Below are 26,778 nucleotides of genomic sequence, written 5' to 3'. Positions count from 1 at the left end.
GATTGTGAAACCCTGTTTCTTACTAATTTCGGCTCATTTGCGTGTACAGGGAGCCGAGTTTGTAAATTACTTCTGTCTTCAATTATTTTGACACGGTGAGTGTGGGCTCTCTTTGGGAGGGACGAGGACAGATAAGATCAGGAATGAGTACATCGGAGAGACAGCACATGTTAGATTGTCGTTCATTCAATCATTTTTTCATTATTCATGTTGCTTATCCTACACTCAGGGCTGCAGTGGGCTGGTCCCCCTTCTGACCAACATATTTTATTTTATTTTATTTTATTCTATTGTATTTTATTTTATTTTATTTTATTTTATTTTGTTTATTTATTTATTTTTATTCATTATTTATAACCCATATCCAGGGTCATAGGGGTGCTGGAGCCTATCCCAGCTCTGATCAGGGCAAGAGGCAGGGCTCACAATGGACAGGTTGCCAGTCTATCACAAGTCCATATAAAGAGACATTCAACCATTCACTCCCTCATTCACACGTCTGGGTAATTCAGGGTCTCCTATTGGCCCACTGCACATTTTTGGAAATTCGGAGGAAACAGAAGAATCCAAAAAAAAAAAAAACAGAGATGGCAGAAGCACATGCAAAGTCCACATAGAAAAGCCACCTGTCAGAATAAAACTGTGAAACTTCTTGAGTGCTGCTGACACATTAGATGTTTTAGAGATACAGTCAGATTGACATGGTTTGGTCATATACAGAGGAGGGATGGTGAGTATGTGAATATCAGGACAGAAAGATGCTGAGGTTGAGGAACTACCAGGCAGGAGGTCTAAAGGAAGACCGGGGAGGAGATTTGTGGATGGAGTGAAAGAGGACAGGAGGTTAGTTTGTGTGAGATGAGAGGAATCAGCAGAGATGGGTTAGATAGAGGCAGATGATTGGCTGAGGTGACCCCTGAAGAGAATAGTCCAAAGGAAAAAAATGTTTGAGGTTGAAGATCAGATTCTGTAAATAAAAGATATATAAAAGACTGAAGACTTAAAGGATCCTCCTTGATGGGTATTTCTCCCACATCGAAATCAAGTATTGCATATGTGCACAAGTCCATGAGGGCCACTTCACAAATATTTTGTGTGTTTTCCATATGAAGGTTCAGCTTCATTTTCAATACATATATGTATATTGTTCAACTTCAACTAATCTGCATAATCCTGGAGGCCAGTGGCACAAACACCTTTTCCCGATACAGGATCGTCTCCGGAAGCAATTTGCCACGTAAGATAAACAAGTACGTTGTGAAGAATGGTCGGAGAAAAATTTGAGGTCCTCTGAATTTCACTTTTGAAGAGCAAGGCCACAGTCACCAAGTCAGTTTACATATTATTTATTTTGGGTCTCAGGGAAAACACATCACGATGTTCATAAACGAAGCGATAAGTTCCATACGTTATAACATCGAGGGGAAAACGCCGCAGAACATCGAGAAGATGATATATATGGCGGGGGAGGAAGAGGGCTTTACATAGTGCTCGGCTCTCTGACGTCAGTTTTGGTTGATCTGAGCGACTGATGCTAATAAGTCAAGCTTGAATCCTATAATCCCTCACTCAAGAGGGCTTTCCACTTTGTTCTTTGGAGATACAGTGATTTCCTGAAGGACAAGGAGGCGCGGATGGGGGGCGGGGGGGACTCGCCAGAGCATGACGGAGTCATGATTGGTCCAGGGGGCTGCGCTTTTTACCAGCCAGGAGTTACAGAAATAGTTATGGAATACGCAGCACCACCCCATCGGCGGCTGCTAGCGGACGTCTCACCCTGTCATTTCAATCAAAGATGTGGAAAGTAGTGCATCGTTGGCACGGGAGTTTCCTCCCTTTCTTTTAAAAGAAAGTGACACCTCATTTAAGTAATGCAGACTCGCCGTCGACCGCGAGCGTGAACTTTGTGGCAGCTCCCTTTAGAAATGGCCTTGTGTCTTTTGTGCTCTGTGCATCCGGTTAGCCCGTCAGACGCCCGAAGGCATATAGTCACATCTTAGATAACGCTGATGACATCATGAGGTATTCCCAAGCGGCACAAAAGATATCAACCGCAGAAGTTCACAGAGGGAATTCTTCCCCCTAAGCTGGGATTTATTTACCTTCCAAAGCTGACGTTTTTGTCTAATCATATCTCTTTTAGCCCCGCCTCTGATTTATATCAAAGGAGATTCGCAATTCGGTCTTTTGCTCTCAGACCGCTCATCCTTTCGGTCATCTACAACACTACTCACGTTGTGCAAATGAATCTCGGAGAAGAAAACATGTCTGCATGTGCAGGGATTTTCAGTGTCGCTCTATTTGAGGCCAATTACACTTTGATTGGGAAATTCTGGCTGAGTCGGAGGACCATCGACACCATCTCCGCCATATCGTTTTGGCACTTTGCTTAAATACGTTCTTTAGTTTTTCTCTTATCTTACTCTGATAGTCCCAGCATTAGCATTTTTCCATAGTAAGAATACATCCAGTCATTCAGGAAACACACACACACACACAAACACACACGCACCAGAAGTATACTGAGGAAATGGTAGCAATTAAAGCCTTGAGACAAAACAAACGATCATGTATAAAACAATAGTATTTAAGAGATGTGTGTTTGAAATGACATTTATTTTTGCCTTTTTCAGGAACAAACAACGATTACTGGGGTGTTTATGACCACAACGAACAGAGTTCGCCGTTACCTTGACGTGTATTATAAAGATTGTTAGATGTGTAATCCAGGAAAATGAATGCTCCCAGTCATTGGTTCGGAGAGTGTTTTTCTTTAGTTATTAACCAAAACCCTTCCAAACATCCCAATGTTGACACAGACACAAGGCTAATCTAAAGTCTGTGATTTTCATTTTCAAATAGTCCAATTTTTAGTTTTTAGTTTTTTTTCCGATGCTTAATGAATGTCCCAGGCTTGCAGAGTTTTGTCATGCGGTTCCAAAAACCGTATGAAACAATGCAATTTTGCATTTTAACCACCTTTAGCTTGCCTGGACTGAATTTCTAGGGCACCTTAAGGCTAAAGACGTGTGCCAGAATGATGTGGAAGTGTTAAATTGGCACAGAAAGCTCAACATGAGATGCATATGCAAATTGAATATAGGATCTATGGTGGAAGCAACTTCTCTTTGATGCACAGGACCGTAATTACTGCAGACAGGGAGATGGCAGAATAATGTTATTTTGAAAGGATGTGTATCAATACCCAAGAGAAAAGAGTGTTTACACTGTGCAAACAAAGGCTAACGGTTGATTTACAAAGGCACAAATGTGCCATTCAAGATCTTTTTTTTCCCAATCCAACAAGGTGAAGATGTGAACACAATATACGCCAGCCGTATGGCAGTTGGACTAGATGGCAAGGTTTGTCTGACCGGCAGTTTGGTTTGTTCGTCCCCAAAAACTCGGTCACTGCTTTGCCTTACAGAAACCACGTACAGTGCAAAGAGAGAGATACAATGGGATGTCGCAGCCTGAACTGTGGCGAGAACCACGAGAACTGAAAACAGGACAGGATGTTTCGACACTGATGGGGAATTTAGTCAAAGAATGCTGCTGAACACTCAGAAACAGAGTGAAATAGTGATGAGCTATTTTGTTCCAGATATAAAACGTGACAAATTTGTTCTTTGCCGGGAGCAGCCGCAAGCTGTGCTAAACGTGAGGTTTGTTTATCATCACACATCAATGTCAGGAGGTTGATGACTTGCTCCAGTCGGCATTTTCTTTAAACCAGCAAATTGAATTAAATACTCCTACACTTGCAAAAGCATTACTTAAAAAAATGAGTTAGGTGACATTAGTAACAACATTTACTATTGTAAAAGCAGTAGTGTATATTTATTTTGAATGATGAATAGATGATGAATGAAAGCAGGGAGGAAATGCTATAATCACAACTTCCTGGTTATTAGCCAATCACAAGGCCGCATATAGAGACACAAAACCATTCACTCACTCATTCACACGCCTGGCCAATTTTAGGTCTCCAGTGAACCTACTGCATGTTTTGGTCTGTGGGATGAAACTGGCCAACGCTGAGGAAAGCCATATATAGGACAGCTATATATTTTTCTTGAATTTAAAGGATTAAAAGGCTTGTTACATTTGATCATGATCAGGAAAAAAACATAACAACAGAGCTATACTCTGAAAATGTGGTGAAGTAGGCTGCACAGAAAAGTATTACAATTGTGAGCAAGATGTGAGGTGTTGCGTTGTTCCGCACGGACTCACGATACGTAGGTAAGATGTCAAGTCAGACAAAATTAAACTGAACTAAAGTGGACGCTGCTACACAATCAAATTAAAAACCAGTAGCGGGTGTAGTCCCATGACCCGCATCAGCCGGGGCCGTCCATCCTCACCGCCGCTAGACTAATCAAAGAAGACATGCGGGAATCAAGTCCTTTCCATAGTCTCATTTATTAGTCGCAACCACTCAGCAATAGATTCCTCTACTGGAATCCCACATATTTGTTTTGTTGCCTCCATGGCATTTGGGTCAGAGGAGCTTAGAATCTGTTTGTTTGGGTCTAATGCCAGGGTCATGTTGCCTGGTTTGATTTCATGCTTCATTTCCCCTGGCTGGTTTGAATTTGATGGTTTTAGCGAACGTGAGGCTGATTGAGGATGTTTCCTGATGCGACGAGACTATTTCTTCCAGCTAGCTTTGGCTCCGAGAGTGGGATGGAGTCAACCATCTCAAAACCCTCTCCCCATCTGAGATGCCGCTCCACTATTCCAGAGTCACAAGCAAACATATTCCCATGGTCGGTCCTCTTTTAACAGGGCCAGCCTTAAATGCCCTGAAAATTCCTAAACCTAATGTCTAATATGATAGCTATTAGGTGTTTTTAATGCATATTGAAATACAAATACAAGCAGAATTTTGGTTGTGGAATTGTTGCAGAGTATCACGCAAATACACATGTCCTCTGTCCAAACCATCTAAGTCGGACTTTACCCCCAATATATCTAACATGTTGGGACTCTGACGGACTCATTCTTGATCCTGCGCCTCCTCCTAATTCCCAAAGAGAGATCAGAATGTCATCTGCAAACAGCTGCACATTATTGTACGGTGAGGTAGGGAAGTCATAGAATAATGTTCGAGCCAAATCGGGAAACAATGTCTATTTAAAATGCTAATTCACTTATTTTATGTGACGCCAACTCTTTGCTGTTTTCCATATGTCTCATTACCATCCGAGGCACATCACATCAACCGAGGTGCTACTGAGAGTACTGGAATGGCTTAGTAAAGTACGATAAAGTGCATTCAGAGGACAAAATCTGACCTGGTACAAAAACATAAACACACTATTTCCTTTAAAATGGTCAGAATTTTAATTAGGGTAAGGCTGGGGCCCAACGGAAATAAGTTCGTCCCCGGCTGTGGCATCATGAACACCGGCCCTGCATATATGTATGACGATAATGCGTATTTAATAACCCCGCACAGCTAAGACCGGGATATAATTGGGCCCGTGGGACTCACAGTACAACGGTTTGTGTTCCGCCTCAGCACAGGGGCTATTTCAGAGTCATACAAGAGGTCAGAGGTCAGTAACAACTGGCCGTGTTTTCAAGTGACAGAAGAGGGGCGGAGTGAAAACAGATGAAACGCGTTTGCCCTCCTTGACTTGCTTTCGAATCAATTTTCAAGAGGGCGTGCCCATGGCCCAATGAAAACATCCAGAGGAGGTACTTATACAGAGCAACATATGTAACACTGTTGTAATATATACTAGAGACCTAATACTTCAACCGTTTAAAACGCACGCGTTTGTTTGAGGCATAAAATTGGCTAACAGTAAAAAGAGAAGAGCCAGACTGATTCCTTTTTCAAATCTGTTTAGAAAGATAATTCTCTGTGTTCTCTTATGTCTCAAGAGGATTAACGCCAAGGAAAATACAACTGTATCACTTTTAAAAAACAACAACAACACGAAAATCATACTTATTAACACGGCAGCACAAACCCCCGTCTATAAACAGTACATAAATGAACATGTTACCCCGAAAGTACCAAAAGAAAAGGAACTGTTCCAAATGTGAATATTACCGTTATATTACACACTTAGTATGTTTTATCTAACCAAACACATGCGTTTATGTTGCGTCTATGGAACCACAACAGCATTTGAATTAGAGATAGATGTTTTTAGGAAGGTAATAATTTGATTATAGAGTCGAGTGTGACATCTGTAGGCGTGGCTTCCTGTAGCACAAAGTCGGTCTCTTACAACCCAGGAAACACAATACTGTCTTTAACTCTTCTTTTCTTTTTTAATCAGTTAATACTCTTTACCACACTACCTTTGAGCAAAATAGAATTGAAAAGGAAAAGAAATCGCCACAACGTATCCTCATGTTTCTGCTTCAAATTACAGTAAAAAAAGATCTTAATAAGTTCACATGAAAAGTTTCATTGTGATTTCATGATTACGCTGAATATTGTTTTTGTTACTACTATTTTATGAGCTAATCAATCCGTTAAGAAGAAATGGGGACATTCTCTGATTTCACTGTTTTAATTTTTTCTTTAATAATTAGTTGGGGGGTTGTCTGTCATCGGGAGTTGTGTCGATACATTTTTCCTTCTCGTCGCCCCTCATGTTCACATTAGCAGTTCTGGGTGGTGCGGTTCATAAATGTCCTCTATAATGGACTCAGCGGGGGAAATTGATTAATTTAATGCGGTGGTCAAATCTGTCCTCCTGTTTTCCTCATAACACGTGACATCTTCAACCTGCTGAATGGTTTGAATTGGCGTCTGGGTACGCTCGGTTCACGCAAACCCTGCAAGTTGCACAAAATAGCACCCAAGGGCTGAAATAAGGCATCTTGTTTCACACCTCAATGCAAAACGGATGGCTTTTTACAATTACAATATTGGGAAAATAAATCCGTGTAATATAGCCCCAGCCATTTGCCCTTTGCTCCTTTACTATTAAACTACATGCACTACATTTATGTAACTGGCAAAGTGTGAATAAACTAGATTTTCCTGAAAGCAGTTTATCGTCACTGAGGGGCGGCTAGGTCTGCAACAACAACTCTCACCGAGGCACAAAATGGTGCACAGCCGAACCCTCTTTAAAAACATTCCAGTATTTTGTTGTTTTTTCTGGGAGGCTCCGGCATGCATTCAAATTACGCTGTGTTTTAATGCTAAACAAATCTAGGTCTGCACAGCCTGTGGGCCCACGAGATGACATTTTATCGCTGTCCTGCACTTACATCATCACTCAGACGTGCAGCGGTCAGTGATATAGGGTGTGTGTGTGTGTGTGTATGTGTGTGTGTGTGTGTGTGTGTGTGTGTGTGTGTGTGTGTGTGTGTGTGTGTGTGTGTTTAGCCTTGGGGCCGTCTCACACACACTTAAAACCGAATGAATAACCGCATAAACTGATACAATGCTGTGAGGATTTCAGAGCATCTTCTGAGGACACAGGTGGCTTGTCAACCTTGATAGATAGATAGATAGATAGATAGATAGATAGATAGATAGATAGATAGATAGATAGATAGATAGATAGATAGACAGATAGATAGATAGATAGACAGATAGATAGATAGATAGATAGATAGATAGATAGATAGATAGATAGATAGATAGAAGGATGCATTGATAGATAGATAAATAGATAGATAGATAGATAGATAGATAGATAGATAGATAGATAGATAGATAGATAGATAGACTGGCTGACTGGCCAACCAATTGATTGATCGATTGATAGATTGATTGATTGAGTGTACTATTTTTACATAAGAGGGATTGAGGCCGTTGCATTTGTGCGTGTGGATGTTAACTGACAGATGACTCACATTGGTGTTCGCCAGGGTAATCCGATTCTGTGCTGATCTCCCGTCTTACTGTGGGCTGCGAGAGAAACGCTTCACCTCCACGCAGGCGAAAGCAGTGGAGCACCGCGACATCGAACCCTCAGCCCAGACCCACGCCGCGCTCCACTGGAGACGGACACGCGTGAAATCCTACGTTGAGGAACAGCTGACAAACTGATTTTTTTTTTAATAACACAAAATTTGGGGGGGTTTACGTGCATTTGCAATTTAATAATAGAAATCAATTTAATATAACATAAACTATTAGACAAAGGGCAATGATATTTCAATGTTTAATAGAGGCTATTTGTCGATTTCTTTTTTTTCTTTACACTATCTCGTCTTGTCTCGTGTTCCCTGCTTTGTGATCGCTTTTGCAGTGTGTGTGTGTGTGTGTGTGTGTGTGTGAGTTTCTTCCTATTCTTATGATTATTCAGAGACGCAAATGGCATCATTGTTGTCTTTCTTATGAGCTCAGTGGCTACTGAGTTCATCAATCGTGCACCCCTTCTTTGATCCCTCATATTAAATGATGAAATTGTAAGTGAAGGTGTCACAGTGGGGACAGCACGGCCCACCCCCAGAAAACACGCTCATACACACGCACGGCAGACCCTGTACGACGTCACACTTTATACGTCATGTGTGGAGGGGGGCGGGTTGGTGCGACTCTAATCCAAGTGAATGCTAAAATCCTCATCTAAGAGGACCCCCCCTACACACACACAAATTTATCAAATTTTAATTCATTATTGTTGATAAAAAATCCAATAATGCGACAACCACAAGAAAAACACAATTATTCACACTAATATTTATGAAAATAATAGTAATAATGTTCTGACATACTTGTAATCACTAGATCACATCATTTTTTAACTATTGTTTCATGTTGTCATTCATATTATTTGTTTGTTGTGAACATGTGATTTTGTATTTATTTATGAACATGTCATTTTTATATCTATCAACAGATAGATAGATAGATAGATAGATAGATAGATAGATAGATAGATAGATAGATAGATAGATAGATAGATAGATAGATAGATAGATAGATAGATGAGTGTAGAAACGAGTTTACAGTGAAATTCCTACATTGGTGTGAAACTCATTTCTATACTATACATGTGATAATAAACACTTTGGATCTCGAATCTATTTATCTATCTATCTATCTATCTATCTATCTATCTATCTATCTATCTATCTATCTATCTATCTATCTATCTATCTATCTATCTATCTATCTATCTATCTATCTATCTATCTATCTATCTATCTATCTATCTATCTATCTATCTATCTATCTATCTATCTATCTATCTATCTATCTATCTATCTATCTATCTGTCTAGATTACATGAAACATGAATCCACAAAAATAATTTTCTTATTTGTAAAACAATCAGTATTTAATCATTTTTTTGCGAACAATTGAATTCACATATAGCCTCCTTCCGATCTTTTTTTTTCCCTTTATAATTTCATTTTCAGATTTTGATTTTAATTTATTTGCAAACATGTGATTTCACCTCACCGTGTCTATAACGGTGAGGCGCCATCACCCCCCCCCATCCCGCCCCCCTTTTTTTCCCCGATCGAGTCTCTCGTCGCTCTACTCCCTCCGTCCCTCCCTCCGTCCGTCCCTCCGTCCCTCCCCGCGCACGCCAAACTCGCAGCGCTCCGTCCGCCAGTCGCAACTTTCGCGGGAGCCTCCTCACTCCACGGACATGTCGCGGCGCCGCTGAAGTCAACCTGTCACCGTGGCTCGTCCGTCCCGTGGGGGGCCCCCCGCCGGCGGGATTCCGAACCCTCTTCGTCTTCCTCTTCCTCGCTTGGGACCTACAAAAAAAAAAGAAAGAAAACAACAACAACAAAAACAACAACAACAACAAAAAAAATTAAACCCCTTTTTTGAGTGCTTGGATATGAACCGGGAGCGTTTTCCTCGCCAGTGAACGGATGACCGGGGCCAGTAATGAAGGAGACCGCGACGCCGCGCTCATCACTCGCTCAAGATGGCAGATTATTACTGAGTTATAAGCAGAAACGTCGCTTTATTTCTTTGCCATGAATATCAGACGTCCTTGCACCGATGGCCCCTGTATACGAAGGTAAGCTCGGCTTTTGGGTGGTGGTGGTCACGGGGGGGGTGGAGGGGACCGTTGGATCGCCGCCGGTGCAGCTTAACGGAGGATGGGTTGCAGCCAGTCTTTATTTTTTATTATTATCATTTTTTTTTTGTCAGACCGGTCATCGCACCGTGGATCCCAACCCGTCTCCCCCCGACACTTTGCGCACTCCTGCGTGATTCCCGCACAGTTAAAAGAATATCCGACCCCCCCCTCCAACACACACACACACACACACCTCCTTTCCTCCCCATCCACAGCCGTCCCCTCCCCGGCGGATGGTGCCGGCGGTCCGGGCTTGTGGCACCGGTGAAACCCCCGTTTTTTTTTTTTTTTGGTGCACGGGTTGCAAGGGTTGGAGGTTCTCGAAGATGCGTTTTGCAACCACCGGAGAAAAAGGAAGAGACGGGATGAAAAGAAGGAGGTCGGATCGTTGCCGATCACCTCTCCCCCTGCGCTTCTCTTTCCAATCGATTTCCGAACACTTCGTATCGATCGCCGAAACTGTCCGGCCCGCTGATGCCTTCGCGTTCATTCGGGAAGCTTTTACGTTTCGGATTTGTCTTCCGGAAACCGATCGGTGGTAGTGGCGTGTGTGTGTGTGTGTGTGTGTGTGTGTGTGTGTGTGTGTGTGTGTGTGTGTGTGTGTGTGTGTGTGTGTGTTGCTTTTAAACAGCGTGATTCGCGATCGCTGCGGCGATGTGTCCCTGTGACTAATCCTATTGTAAGAATGACCCCCCCTCCCGAAACACACACACACACACACACACACACACACACACACACACACACACACACACACACACACACACCTTTAAAATCGTTTTTTGCCTTGCTCTAACTAAGTGCGTTTGTTCGCGTTGCGTTCATGGCCGGACTGGGAAAGACAGTTGCAAAGCAGCGCAGACGGTGTATTAAGTGTGAATAACGTGGTAATAACCGGTGTAACAATCCCGGTGGTCTTAGCCGCACTTGAAAAACCTGCAGCGGCGGTCCTGGCACCGCGGAGCTGCAGCAGAATCGGGACGCAGTTAGATTTTGTTTTATTTATTTTTTTTAGTTAATGCGGCCGGAAGCCACCCGTCAGTCAGGAAGAGCCCGCAGAGATGCTCCCTTCAACCACGACAGGAGATTCAATCTCACATTTAACTCTTTCTTTTTTTTTTTATTTCAAAGGAACTGTCCTCCTCTTCTTCGTCCTCATCTTCCTCCCCTCCTGCACATCTGAAACGTGGCACAAAGCAAATAAAGCCCCCCTTGATGTTTTCCCAATATTTGTTTACGAGCAGCCTCATGTTTTAATATCTCCTACTCTAGAGTCCCTCTGCTGGCATTACACGGAACCCCTCTTTTTTTTTTTTATTTCCCCAAATTACCATTTGAGAAATGGAAAAGTGGCACCGCCACAGCTCTGGCGGCGGGCGGGCTGGTTATGGGGCGTCCTGGGCGGCGGGCTCTCGAGTTCAACGCGGGAATGTCATCGGGGTCCGGTTCTTTGCCTTGCGAGGCGTAGCTCGGGACGCCACATGAAAAGGAAAAGTCCAAATGAGACGCCTGTGCGAAAATGTAATTAGTATAAATTACATTCCCTGGCTTTTCCCCATCGCCACAGAGGAGGAGACGGGAAGGAGAGAGGAGGCGGCGGCGAGGCGGTTGGGGGGAATTAATTACCTCGCCTATCCTCTGCGTTGGAGAGGACTGTTGTGTAGAGCGGTCTTGGAAATGACCGGAATCTCCGGTGGAAATATTTTTTTTCGGGGAGGCCCTTCACTTAGGATGAGGGGCCATTATGATAATTATTCTTCGGCGGCTACGGGACACCTATCAGCTTAAATCTGTGATACTTTCAAGTCGAAGAGGGAACGGCGGCGACTCGGATCCCGATTGGACGATCCCTACTCATCGTCTTCCCCCCCGCCGTTCGCCCAGTGGCCCTTCCTCGCTCGGACAGAAGGGCTCTTCTTCTCCGCTCTGCTACCTCGTCCGCCGTTCTCATCCACTTCTGTCAGAGAGAGCGACCTCAATTCGTTCCCCAGCTTGGAAAAACCGGACACGGGATGACTCAGAGGCCGACGGTGGTGAAAGATGTCGCGGCGTTGCGGGCAAAAGAGTGATTCATCCGTCCACATGACCATTATATGTTAATATGACTTTGTGGCTTTCCTGCAGAAGGGCACCGGGGGTGGGAGGGTTTCCTAGAAACGACCCCGGACTGTCCGTCTCCCTCCTTCCTCTCCTCGCGCTTGTTTTGCAGGAGTAGATTGATATCTTCCTCACGGGCCACGACCCAAGCTTTAGAGTCCAAGGGTGCTTTTTTTTTTTTTTTTTTTTTAAACTAATAATCGCAGGAAGGGCCCTCTGGGGTTTTAAGGCGCCGCGGCGGGGCCACACCCTGTAGAGGAGCGTGGGCCGGGATTCCTCCCTCCCCCCCCCACACCGGCGTGACGAGCACTCGACCCTTCGGAGAAAGGAGTCGAGCGAAGGTGACGTTGAGACGGGTTGATGGTTGAATCGCAGGAAATAGCGCTCGTCCTACGGGCCGATGAGAACATCTCATGTCCTCTCTTTGGCCTCTTGTTGTCGTTGACCTGATATGTCTGCTTATGACTTGTTTGCTCCGAATGGTTGGTTCGTTGAAGCATTTCGGGGAAACAAGCCGAGGTGTGTGTGTGTGTGTGTGTGTGTGTGTGTGTGGGTGTGTGTGGGATAAAGGCAGAGGAATATGTGAGCTCTCTGATGTGCTGAAATAGTTCACAGGTGTGATCTGAGGGTTTTTGGAAACAGATGGGTGTTGGAAGAATGGGGGGAGGGTGTGTGCGCTCGATATGAAGGGAGAGTTTAGCAGAGGCCAAGCTGACACGGAGGCCCGGCCTTGAGAGCAAGCGGAATACCGTTTCAAAAAAAGTCCCCTCGCTGTCGTCGCAGCCTCGCCTCGCCGCGTCGCCCCATTAGCTCCTCTTGTCACTGAGGGGATCCAGCTGAGACGCAAGTTTTTTTTTTTTTGCATCCTCTCTCCACTTCGCTCAGTGTCTCGACCGTGCTTTCCAAGACCTCGTCTGGACTGCAGCGGCTCCGAGCGCAGGCCGCCAGAGGGGCTCCTGAGTGGGAGACGCCGCCGTCTGCTGCTGCTGACATTAGTTAATTTCTATCAAAGGAGGCGGAGAGGGGGTTGCAGGGTTGAAGCCCCGACCCTGTCAACTGCTCGCACGAGGCATTTCCGCGTTGGTTGTCATGCATGTGTGAAGGCCCTTCCACCCCCAACCCCCCTGCCGTTTTTTTTTTTTCCCCCACAGTGTGTACAGTGTCAGTTCGAGTGGAACAGCTGCCTCTGAGTCTGTGCAGCGGCGTAACGACTCGGCGCTTAGTTCAAGAGCGGAGCAGCGGAGCAGGCGTTCTGCAGCTGCTCCTCTTACCTGTAAACACAATTGTGGAGGTTTCTGTTGTTAAAAAATGTAAAAAAAATGAGATGCACACCTGCATCTTGGAATTGCACATGATTCTTGCTTTTTTTCTAGTGCATATGTGTGTGTGTGTATGTGTGTGTGTGTGTGTGTGTGTGTGTGTGTGTGTGTGTGTGTGTGTGTGTGTGTGGCGTGGGGCAGCAATCAAAAGAACTCACACCTGCACACACACATGCACACACACACACACACACACACAAAGCCAGACATTGTGCGTAGTAGTAAAAACAAACCCAAACAAATAGCCAGATCTCCGGCAAGCTTTTTTTCTGCTGTGAGCGACAACAAAAATGCATCTTGACTTCAGGTCATCAGCTGACAACTTCCCATAAAAATATAAAGTCAAGAATTGTTGAAAAAGGGGATGAAAAAAAGACTTGTTTCTAAGAAATTGTAATCTTATCTAAAATTCTCCTCTCAGCTTTCCCTTCGGGGGTCACCACAGCAAATCAACCGTCTCCATCTAACCCTATTCTCTGTATCCTCCTTTCTCACACTAACTAACTTTATATCCTCTCTCTCTACCTCCATAAATCTTCTCCTTGGTCTTCCGCAGCATCCGCTTACCAATATATTCACTCACCCTCCACTGTACATGACCCAACCATCTCAGTCTGGCTTCTCTGACCCTCTCTGCGAAACATCTAACATGTGCAGTTCCTCTGATGGACTCATTCCTGATCCTATCCATCCTGGTCACTCCCGAAGAGACCTATCTAATCTTCCCTAATATTGCTCATTCCAGCTTTAAATGATCTTACTGATTGCGTGCAGAAACAACTTTTCCTGTAGTAAGCGAAAGGTACTTGGTAAACATCTACTCTGCAGTATGCAGTATGCCTCACAGAAGTACCAGTACTCCTACTGGAACACATATACAATACAATTTTGCACCCTCATACAAAAGAAAACACTTTTTTATCTTTATTTATTAGTTATTCTATGAACAAGTCCAGCTATATAGTGGGGATAATCTGGCCAACAGTGTGAATATGCAAAGTTATAGGATTAAGGAAGTTAAAATTCCAGTTGAAACTAGACCATCGAGTCTACTTTTGGGATCTTTTAGGACAGGGGTGCTCAATACGTCGATTGCGATCTACCAATCGATCATATTACATTACATTACATTACAGTTATTTAGCAGACGCTTTTATCCAAAGCGACTTACAAAAATTGCAATTCAATAACCAAAGATCCAAAGTATCAGTAGTTACTATTCAGAAGTCACCACTCTACCAAATAGCCATCTCAAAACCATATACATACATACATTCATTTCTTAGTCGTTTTTATTCGCAAAGGTAATACTGGTAGATCACATGACATTAAAAAACTGGGCGTCAGCCTATCATCCAACCCGTCTTTTGATTGACATACAGGGCAGCCAATCAGATGACATCTGATTTTTTCTGACACTGCGGTCACTGCAGACGCACAAACATCAGCGCGAAGTGCAAAACAAACAAGCAAGCTAGGAAGTTACCTCCGATTTTTAGCCCTCGGATTTTTCTCTCAAATTTCAGAAAGGGCGTAAAATGAGTGGGGGAGCTGGGCCAAGTAAGAAGACAAAAACTTATCACTTTAATAGGGAATGGGAGGAGGACTTTTTTTTTTTGACGTTTTCGAAGTGCGTTCGCCTCATGTGCCGGCAAACCATCGCAATGCCAAAGAAGCGTGATGTGGAGCGGCATTTTCAGACCGTTCGTGTAAAATACGACAGGGGGTATCCCCAAGCGAGCTGGGAAAGAGAAAGGTGAAGGAACTAGAATCCCAGTTGTCCGGACAGCGGTCACTTTTCACACAACATATCTCAAAAGCGGTATCCGCGACCGAAGCATCGTTCCGGGTGAGTGACGTCATCGTTACTAAGGCTGGCCGTCAGCAGCCACTGTCCGGACTATGATTCAGTTCAGGGCAAGTCATCTGGGTGAACGTGGGTCATGACAAAAATGTACATATTTATTTTGAGTTGTGCAATATTGGCTAATGCGGTTATGCAAGGTACATCAACATACACTGTACGTATAAAGAATTTTTTGCATTTTTGTTATGGTAGATCATTTTGACTTTGTCAACTCGCATGCTGAAAAAGTGTGAGCACCCCTGTTTCAGGATCCGGAGGCTGGAAGTGTTGAGATCACACTCGTCCCACAGGTAGTGAGGGATCATGTTGATCAAAATCAGGTATTCACAAAAATCATTCACAAACAGATGTTAAAGGAGTTATTTACAGGCAAAATGCACATGCATCACAACTGATTCTCAAAAGCTCTAGTCGTAGGAATTATTTCTTGAAAAAAACGCAGTCTTAGGAATATGGAGGCAAGCTCTTTTTTGCGACCTGGAAACAGGAGGAACGAGATTCAAAGTTATAAATGAGACAATGGTATTCGCAAGACTGATTGGTTTTTCACGATGGATTTTGTGAAGCTAGGAGGTAACCGTGAGGTAAAAATGACCTCTCCCCAGGTAGAAAAGGTGAGGAAAGAGAGAGAGAAAAAAGAATAGAGATGTGAAAAAAAATTGGAATAACCTCATTGTGCAGAAAGTCGCACAGTTAGTCCTTAGTTTGCAGCTGAGGATAGAAGGAGCATCTGTTGAAAAGTACGATTCACCTTCTGACGCCGATGCCCCTTTGATGTACTGAGAACTGCGGTTCAAACAAAGGTTTACTTTTTACTGCTTGAAAGTGTAGAGTTTGAAAAAAAAGGCCTTTTGTTCACCCGCGCCCGTTAAGCTGTAATTAAACAAGGGTCTCCTAGATCATAAATGGAATCTAATGCCGAGGGTATGGAAATGTTCCTCTTTTTATTTGCGAATTGTGTTTGCACGCCAAGCGCGATTTGCATTCGGCCCCACCTCCACCCCCAGCCGCGCCACGTATCGCTCGCTCGCCTCAGCAATCGCTCATTGCCCGCCAATGACCCTCTTCCAGTTCCCACACCCGGCCCGCCCGTTTCCCCCGCCCCCCGCATCTATCTCTTATCGGCCCCTCCATCCCTGCTCTGTTTGCTGATAAGCCGAGAGGCCATTGGCCAGCGCACAAGGCGTCCATGTGACACTTCGGCAACAGCCTGATGGCCAGATTGTAAACAGCCTGTATGTCTGTGTAATTGGAGGCTGCTCAGAGAAGGATTCTGGCGACTGCGGCTTTTTTTTTTTTGTCCTCCTTAATCATGAGCCCACCCGCCCCACCCACCCTAAAACCCAAAACACCTCAGAGCCCTCTTTAGCCTTCTTCCTCAAATCCCCCCGTGCACCCACCCACCCACCCTCGGCTTGGCTGTCTTATTGCTTCGGCCCTCGCTAACCCCCCCCCCCCCACTGCTCCAGCGGCGCACATTGTCTCCAGCTCGTAATCCCATTGTCTGTCATAATGTCCCCTCCAGCCCCAGGCCCACCCCGTGTTAGTTCATCTGACATGGCGTTCTCTGGAAGGCCCGTATTTTTTTCCCCAACTTTGCACACGTCACACACTAACTTTGGTGAAGGCCACGGACGTGTCGCTCTTAAGGTCACCGAAATGAATGGTAACTCACGTTTATTAAAAAAAAAAAAGACTCCGCACCCACCCAGCTGGTCGGAGGCACGTGTTGCAAATAGAGTGTTTTTTCTCTTGACAGTGGGGTTAACTGTTTAAATGCAGATACTTAAATGAGTCAAAAGGGAATGTTTTTAGAGTATACACGTTTATATTCATTGATGTGGGCTGCAGCCGGCCAGCGCAGTCCCGACTGCTGCCAGACCCCCCCCCCCCCACCTTCTCAGTCATGGAAGGGAAGCAGAGCGACGGGCGGCTGCCGGCGGCCCCTTCACAGATGGCTGCAGGTACAGCGCTACGCTTGGCTTATAACCAAAGAACTTCAAAGCTCAGACAAGCGTTCAAGTTCATTTCTGCCCAGAGCCCAGAGGCGGGAGGGGGGCGGGGTGGGGTGGGGTGAGGGGAAGGTACAAAACAGAGGAAGGAGACAGCAGTGGACAAGGACTGAGGGGATGGGAGGGCGGAGGGGGAGCACAAAAAGTCACCAGGCATGGAAATGAGCCGCTGGAGCCCTTTTGCTCTTCCACCTGTCACTTATTCACGCAGTCCTTTTGTCCTTTTTTTTTTTTATTCTCATCCAATCCCCTCACTGTTACTCTCCTTCAATGTGTTACGTCTTGTTATCCTATTACTTGGAAAGCGCTGGAAATAAAAGCGTCCCTTGCGATTCCGGAAATGACCCCCTCACCACCACCCGCTTCCGCTCTAATCTGATTGTTTGTGTTAATTTTTTTGCACAAGACAGAACTATCTCTTTAGGCGGATATCAAATGTAAAATGTAGAAAGGCAGAATGTGTTCAACTGTTTAAAATTAGGATTCACTGATTTACTTTCATCCTAGTGTATATATTTCCGCTTTGAGATACAACACGACGGAATTACAATCCTCCGAAACATTTGGTAACGTTCATTTGCCAAGAAACAAATCCATTGCATCACTAACTTTTGAAAAAGGAAGGGATCTCGGCATCGTCTCAAAGACGGGATTGAAATCACAATATGTCATTTCTGACATGGAAAAAAAAGCAGCCATTCCTTGTTAGTTTCTATTTTTCTTTTTGTTTTACTCGCTGTTTTGGGGTGTCGAGAGTGTTTGTGCTGGCTAAAAAAAACAAAGGGAATAGGGACGATTATTTCAGGAAAGGTCCCTGAGACGCTCAGAAGGAGAGCAGTTTTTATAAAGTTCAAGGAGTTAAAGGTTCCTGGAGCCAAATGTCTGCAGGATGAAAAGCAGACTTCACACCTCGCTGCAAGCCCTATTGCTTGGTCCAGGTTTTTTTTTTTTATTTTTATGGCTGTTTAAACTTTTTTTCTTTTTCTCGCACATAGCCATCAGATTAGGGATCCCAGGTTGGTCCTGTGTATGATTTGATAACACATGCAGGCTATCTAAACCGTCAGGTTTTGGTTTTTCCTGTTTCTTGACGCAAGACTTTTAACCGTTTGCTGTTTTATCCCAAGGTTTGATCGCAAACGTGGGTTCGCTCTTCAGTGCAAATGGCTTCGTAACATCTTTTTAGATGGACTTAAAAAGCAACACAAACTCAAAAATTGGTGGTTTAGGGCACGGGTGTCAAACGCAAATACACCGCGGCCAAAATGTTTGAATCTGTACAAGTCGAGGGCTGGACTGGCTTCTTCAAACGACCCGTAACCTGAAACCTAGAAAAGTCTGCGTTATTGACTATAAACCAACATTAATCACCAAATAAATGATACTGAAAATAACAAAAAAATAACATTAATTTTTTACTGGAGTAAATTCAAGTGAAAACATGTTTCTACTGGCAAAAAAAATCCAATTTCCTTCAATGAAAAATAAAAAATGAAATGTCCTGTGAAGCAAGAGAAAAAAAAAACTCACTGGCCGTGCATTATGAGACTTGTAGTATTATGGCAGCGCATGCATATATTATTATACTATCATGTGGGCCAAAGATAATTCATTCATGGGGCAATAGTTTGACTCATGCGGTTAAGAGTGAGGTTTTGTGGTGATTAAAAATAAAATATTTGAGTTAAATTTGATTCATTTCAATGCGGTCTGCTGTTCGAAACAAAAGAAAAAAAAAAACAATCCCACTTCCCCATCTTCATACAAATCAACTCTTTCCCTTCCAAATGAATATTTATAATAATTGATCAGAGTCTGCGGTTTTATTTGTCGGCGCGTTCAAGGTCAAGTCATCCAACAGGGTTTCAGAACTATGACGGGCACGACCACGTGCACCCTAGACCACCCTCCCACGAGCCAGTCTGACAACATCTTGAATCCACCGCAGTGTGTTGCTCATAGCCGTCCGATGAATCCACCAAGACGGATGTTAATGTCTCGGTCTGAGCGCCGCTGCCACTGCCGCCGCCGCCGCCGCCACCACTGCGGCATCTGCCCCCCCGACTTCAAAGGCTATGGCACGTCACGGGCCAGGCAGCGGTCCGTCAGCTCTGGCAGCCTTTTGAACTGAGGACCCCTCCCAACACCCCCCTTCCCACACACACACACACACACACATACACACAGCCCAGGAGACACAGGGAGGGAGAATGGCGGCAAGATAGGAGTGACAGAGATAGAAAAAGAAAGAGGGAGGCGATGGAGTGGGGCGGAGAGGAGAGATGAATACTCTCCTCTGGCCCGCGGGCCTCAGGGGCACTGGCGGAGGTCAGGGGGTGCTTTGGGGGTTTGGCCGAAGAGGAAGAGGAGGGGGTCGTTGGACTTTGAGGGATTTTGGTATTGGCGGCGGCACCGGGTGGTTTTGGGGTTTAAACCCGTCTCATTCTTCCGTCTGGGACTCGAGACGGTGACAAGAGTACAGCAGCTGCTAGCACGCAAACCACTCCCCCCCCCCCGACACTTTTAGAGAAGCTGACCCAGAAAAAGGCCAGAAATTAACCTTTAGCCACGAGGGCCTGTTCTTTTTCCTTCACCGCTTCCGAGCATACGGACGAAGGCAGCTTTTTTTTTTTCCCCCCTCTCATAAAGTCTCGAAGACACACACAACGTGGGGGTTCTGCGTCTACAGGCATCAGGACGCAAACACGGCGGTGACAGCGAGACATGGTCCCACGTTTAGTCTTGTTCAACGTTCAGTGAAACGAAACATCTGATTAGACTGGCGCAGTGGTTAGCGTCCTCCCCTCCCACAGCAAGACAAATCCTTCAGGGAACCTTCCTGTCTGGAGTTTGCATGTTATTCCCGTGTTTGCGTGGGTTCCTCCAGGTTCTACGCAGTCCAAAAACATGCAGTAGGTCAGGGGTGGGCAATTATTTAGGCTGGCTGGACACTTTTAATTCAGTTTTTATGCATGGGCCAATTAGGTATCATGGAGATTTAACAAAATGAAAATTGAAAATAAAAATCGTTAATGATCATACTGACGCTATCTTATATGTAATCATCCATACAAAATAAACAAGGAAAAAATAAGGAGTTTCTAAATTCAATATTGATTGAAAATATTTATTAAAATATTCAAAGAAAATAGTTCTGCGGGCCATATAAAAAAGCAAAACGGGCCAGATGTGGCCCACGGGCCGTAAAATGCCCGGGCCTGCAGTAGGTTCACTGGAGACCCTAAATTGTCAAGACCTATGAATGAGTGAGTGAAATAAGTCTCCATATTTTGGCCTGTGATTGACTGGTGACTGGTCCAGGTTGCCCAGTGGCAACTGGGATAGGCTCCAGCACCCCCATGACCCCGACTAAGGGATAAGCGGAAAAGATAATGAATGAATGAATCAATCAATTCTTGAATTAATTCGTCCATGTTTTCCAAGCAGGAATACATTATGTCGGGTACCAGGTGACCCACAAGACGCAACGGCATCGTAAGGTCTCCGATCACAGGAGTTACAAGGCTCTTTCATTCACTCACAGAGTTGTTGAGTTGGCATTGAAAATAAAAAGGGTTTATTTGGAAATTTCATTCATTTGTTACCCCTGACCAGCAGTGTGTACTGTCTTGGAATGTTATCCCCCCATCGTAGACTAAAACAAATTTGTTTTTGCACTGAACAGCTTGTGAAAAAAGTACTAGTGAATACTGACTCATTTAAATTCTGTAATAAAGTTACTGGGAGTAAATCTCATATGAAAACACTGCGGGCGGATTGTGAAGTTGTACGTTTTTCATCACTCGGAAATGTGTCATGTCAGCGTCAGTGGTGCTGCGAAAGGAGCCACGGAGGATAATTCCGGACGTGCACGAGCGTTTCTTCTACTTCTTGTAGAAAGAAAACTCTCGACTCTTGAGGGGTGGGTGGCTTTCATTGTCGGAAACGGACGGACCTCCTCTTGGAGTTGGTCTGGTCCATGATCTGTACTGGATGCTTAAAATATTTGCAGGAGAGTGATGGTTTCCCTTGTTGAGGTTTCCACGTTAAAAACAAAATGATTAAGGAAAAAAAAATAGATACAGAGAGAGTGAGTAGATTTTTTTCTTCCAATTTAGCATACCCCGGTGTGAAATGTACAGTGCTTTTTTTTCATATACTTTTCATATACTTTTTTCTAATACTTAACATAAAACAACCCCAGAGGCTCGGCCTCGGTGTGTGTTCGTCAAAGGGATGGTCGGATGAGCCCGTTTCCTGGCCTCCTTCTGTCGCCTGGCTTTTAGGACGGTGCCCGTGTGAGGCTGAGGGTACGATTTTGTGCGCTCAGTTGACAAGCCCAGTTTATTACCTCGGATCCACTTGACCAGAAGGATGCCAGGCGGTCGGCTGGCCTCCCAGGACGCACGTGTTTGTGTGTCTGTGTGATTATCTCCGCTAAAAGCAGCTAGAAATGCGCGATATTATTGGCGGGTCTCCTTCGCTTTGTGGTGGAGATGGCAGAATTAGCGACGCACGCACGCGGTTAAGCGCGGTGGAGGGCGGCGAGGGTTAAAACCAGAGAAGATGAGGAGAGATTTAGGGATTAAAATAATTTAATAAGCCGGTGTATGGATGAGTCACCTGCAGGAGGGCATGTTGATGCGTTTCAGAGGGGGGGGGGGGGGATAAAGGTATCCGAGGTCTAAATTAATCTGATCTGTGGCCGTATGGAGAGGGAGCTTCACACACCCCGCTGAAATATCACACACTCTTGGGAGGTGGTGGAGATGATTGAATCGCGCGGTGGCCCTGCCCGGTCCCCGGGTCCCCTGGTCAGGTTGGACTGGTTCGTCTGTTTGTTAGGGTTCATTACTGGGTTTTTAGAAGGGCGGGGTATGAGGTTAATCCCTCTGGGTGTGTGTTTTGTGAGTCGCGCGCGCTATTACTGAATAGCTGAGATGTTACAACTTTGTCAAATAGCTGAAAAGAAGTTCTCTTTTTACGTCCAAGTACTTTCCACGTACTTGTTTGTCTGCAGCATTATTGCAGGCACTTCGGTACCATGTTCTCATTCTTATCCTAACACAAAAATGAGCATCGCTATTATTTATATGACACTCATTCCTTAAACATTTGTGTATGTAAATTGAGCTCCATTGAGAAGTACCCGTACTTTTGAGTCTTATTGACACATGATGCAACTTGCTGTATACTTGTTCAGGATTCAGATGAATCCAAATAGTTTGTGTGTGGAATAAACAAGATGAACAATACAGCAGTGTTGTTCCTTTTGCGTTCTGTCACTTTTTCTTTAGTAGTTTTGCTCTTCTGTGTCCCAGGAAGCAGTTACTCCAATGTAATAACACTTTAATTAATTTGCATCTATTTAACAGTAGGGTTTTATTGAGATTAAGACATTTTCCAAAGGAAGGCAGATGCAAGATCAGCTATTGGAGCGACTCTCAAAAAAGAAAGCAGTTAATAAAAGTTTCATCCTGCAAATCTCTTGCCGCTCCATCCAGCCTGACATCTGAGTGAAAGGCAACGCTGTTGATAGATCATCCAGGCGAAAGTCTTTCGGCTGGTTTCCTTTCACGCAGGTTCATCGTCCCCACGTGTGTGTCAGCATTGGTCGGTTTTTGCGTACGTTTTGTTGCATCCTCTGCCCGCTGAGGTGCCGCCCTCTCCGCACCTACCAGGTTGCAAAAAGTTTTGCTTTTCTACTTCAAAAGGGGGGGGGTTAAGGGCAAAGAAAAAACAGCCGAACAGCAAAAATCCCAAACTGCACCAGCTCCTCTTCTATTCTGCCACATGATGGTGTTCTGGGTGTCCTCGAGTTGCGGGTAATTGTTTCTCGCCCCCAGTTCTCATATGCTGATCTCATTATAGTGCATTGTGTCCAGCTGTTATTGTTGATCCTCATAACATAAGAGGAAATGTAGTGTAGCCGGGCGTTTCTCGCTGCGAGTGCGCGATAAGCATTATGGCGAGCAGCTGCTTATCAGGTGTGTGTGTGTGTGTGTTTGTCCCTGCGCGGCCCTCCTCAGCTGCAGGCCGAAGCAGCAGGAGCTCGGGCACGCGTTGTGTGTGTGCCGGTTTCGACAGGCTCTGCTCATAGTCGTCCGATTCTTGTCCCCCTTCATCCCTTTAAATGCCACTCACAACAAATAGTTTTGTTTGTTCCCCTCAATTTTTAATTCAGCTTTCAAAAATTGGGATTTTTCTCTCTCCCTCTCTCTCGCTCCCTCTGTGTGGGGAAGAAGTCGGACGCTGTTTTTTGTACACTTGCTCCACTCGTGATTTGATTAATAAGAAATCCAGCTCACGCAGAGCCACTCCGCTGCCCCCTCCTCAACTACTCCTCGGTTCAGCGCCTGGTTGGGCTGACCTGGCAGTATAAACAAGTCAAATGTTTTTCCTCACAACATTTTCACACTCATCCTTTAGGAGGGGGAGGGGGAGGTGTTACCGGCATTGTTATAGGTTGGAAATGCAAGCGTTGCTGGACAGTGAACTTCAGACTTTGCACGTACGCGTATATTACACGTATTGTATTTCCACCATATGTCCAACTGAATCCTATTATCTAACATAGCATGCTGTATCCTTTACCGTCTGCTTCCAGGAAGAGTGTCACTCATGGCAGGCCTTCCGCTGATCTCCGTGTATTGTATGTCTGCCGAACAGCATTTATAATTGCCGATTTTTTTTTTTTTTTGTTCCGCTCCACACCAGTGATCTCTTCTCCATGTTTGAAAGCGAGGCCATAGAACATTCCTGCAGGTTTTTTTTTTTTTTTGGTCAGGGACTGATGGAGCGGTAGACTGCGCGACAGCATTTCCCCTGCGAGCTCCACTGATGCATTATTCTAAAAATAAGCAGAGATGAGAGAGCTAAAAAAAAAAAAGCCAAGAGGGTGGTCAATAGTGTCCATGGAGTGGGAGTGAGACAGGCTGTGACATATCCCCCCCCATTGGGAGCTCAGACAAGAGGCAGGAACACGAATGATCGCTCCATCACTCCAATGATGATGTTGGACAGAAGTATAAGATGAGCTTTCGGAAGACATATAAACATGTTTATAGCACTGGAAAAGTGTCATAGCACTGAGGTTAGCGACACATAGTGCTGCCTAAATATCTTTTACAGCTATCTGAATCATTCATTTATTGTCAGAACGTTACTGGACTAAAATGTAATTAGGTACCAGAAAAAAAAATCAAGATCGAAATTGTTAATTGCGATTATTAAAAAAAAGCCAATCGTATCACCAGGACATTGTAACCTTTGGTTTTTGGTCAACTAATTACGTAACCAATGTTCTAGCCTTATGTCCACCTGAGTGCTGTCAATGCATGTGTGTTCACACAATGGACAAAAATATTGATAGGTAAAATGGTCACACACTAGTAATATTTCCTGTCTATCGGCTGATAACTCAGAACTATACATTAGTGAGGATGTAGTGGGTCGTCCCTCTACAAGTGTGTCTGTGTGTGTGTGTGTGTGTGTGTCTGTGTGTGTGTGTGTGTCGGGGGGGGGCACAACGATTTCTCAGCCACGCATACAAACAGTGTAGGTTTAAATCATGCCTTGTCTAGACAGTCAGAAGTCATTTCATTATCCAGTAATTTCACCCCAACCCCCCTGGTCCCGCAGACTCCTCCTGGGAAGTTCAGCGAAAAACACATGGCAATCAGAGCTTCTTCAGAGGCGCCCGCTGTTACACATCAAGGAATAGCTTTACATATATCCAGATCGAGGTACAGGCGTCATATACACGTATATGTGTGTGTGTGTGTGTGTGTGTGTGTGTGTGTGGCTCTGGCAGCGACCCCCCTCCCCTTCACCACCTCTTGACATTATGACGCAGGCTCACAAAGTTGCTCCCGCGGTGTATTCGATTCGCACGTCGGTCGATAGATGGAGAGGTAAAAACAGCGGATCTGTTTGTATAGATTTTCCACGCGTAATAAGCAGTGCAAGGATAGAATTTTGTCAGGCTCTTAAAAAAGAACGCAGGCCCGGGTTCTCCGAAGGAAAAGACTATATTTAATGCAACCGAATGCACGCTCCTTGGTGCTCTCCGCCTGTTTGTCAGAAGCATATAAATGACTAATAAAAGAGAGCAAACAGAAAAAGGTCACTGGCCAGAATGCGAGGGGCCACCGGCGGCCCCGCTCTTCACATTCTGTTCCCCGCCCCTCCTTTTCAGTCCCATCTCTTACCCTCGCATCAAATGCAGAGCAGCTCTGATCCTCCCCAAAAGAGAAGATTAACAAACCCCTGACAGGAACGTAATCTCTCTCGAAAACACCCGACTATTACTATTTCAACAAGTTGCCTCCGAATCATCGGAAAATGCCTCGCTGGTATGTTGAGTCGTGGCGGCCCAGGACGAACAGTGTTCCTTTAGGTATGCTAAATGGAAGGCATTCCAACATTGTGAAGTGCACAACAATGGACCATTGCAGTTTTTTTTTTTTGTACTATGTATCGGGCGTCGAGAAATTAACGAGAGGCTCGATAGATTTTCAATCTCTTATTTCTGACGGCTGCGTACAGAGTTTCTAATTCAGTATCATAAACATGTCTGAACTGGGGGGAGGAGTGATTTATGAGCACCGGTGCCCCCCCCCACCAGATGAAGTATAATTGGTCACATTGTTGCCTGTGTATGTTGTCATGAGATAACATTCCTACCATTTGACCTCCTCATGTCGGTTCATTTAATTATTTATCTGTGTTCCGCGCTGGCCTCCACACTGTGCTTTTGTTTGTACTTTTCCGTTCAATGCATCCGACCTTCTTGACAAGCCCAGGACGATTTTTTTCCGAGTTTCTTTTTAAACATGCGCCTATAATTCCGGAGGAGAACACGCGCGGCCTCCGGTTCATTTCATGGTGAAAGAGCGGCGTCGAGTGAACTCCGTGACCACGGTTAAAGCTGACGAGTCAATAAGTTACTAAAATCGGCAGGGGGGTGAGGAGGAATTCGTGTGATACTAATGCAGAGTGCAGCTAGACTTGATCTTGCGTTGAAAAAAAAAAAACAAAACAACAACCTCTAGTTATCCATTATCATGCCGGCCAAATGCAAAGCCTGAATTTTCGACAAGTATGCCATTTCTGAGTCCGTCCATCCGCCACCGCGTCCGTCTGTGCCTGCGATTATCTCGTCGGCCTCCCCTGTCACACTCTGTCGACGCTGCCCTGTGACGCAACCTGTCATTCAAATTATATTTAGCGTAAAGTCCAGGCACAGGGAATCGGTAATCCAAGAAGTGACATCTGGCCTTCAGAGCTTATGTGATTAGCAGAGCCTTGGCCCTAATAGCCCAGCAAACGTTCTTCATTACCTCTTTTGGTCCAGCTATACCCGCCGGACGGGACATACAGGCGTAGGCGCAAGAAGAAACAAACAAAAAAAAAAAGGCAAAAAAAATGTTAATGACCATCCAGAGGAC

At 44.8% G+C, this 26,778-nt stretch overlaps 1 protein-coding gene across 2 annotated transcripts in view; it reads left to right on the top strand.

Moving 5' to 3' along the window:
- Nucleotides 1-9,498: 9,498 nt before the first annotated feature.
- The window catches only part of hipk2 (homeodomain interacting protein kinase 2), a 76,961-nt gene continuing 59,681 nt past the window's right edge, over nucleotides 9,499-26,778 (top strand). For both annotated transcript variants that reach the window (XM_086163258.1, XM_086163257.1), the window contains exon 1: nucleotides 9,499-9,971. In XM_086163258.1, coding sequence (XP_086019384.1) covers nucleotides 9,953-9,971 — 19 coding nt within the window. In that variant the 5' untranslated portion in view covers nucleotides 9,499-9,952. The remainder of the gene's footprint in view (nucleotides 9,972-26,778) is intronic.

The sequence above is a fragment of the Fistularia commersonii genome, chromosome 17 (genome assembly GCF_037954325.1).
Source record: "Fistularia commersonii isolate RoL2024-O1a breed Wild chromosome 17, RoL_Fcom_v1.0, whole genome shotgun sequence".
Lineage (NCBI taxonomy): Eukaryota > Metazoa > Chordata > Actinopteri > Syngnathiformes > Fistulariidae > Fistularia > Fistularia commersonii.
Note: the sequence above shows the minus strand (reverse complement) of the source record. Positions and strands in the feature narration are given on the sequence as shown.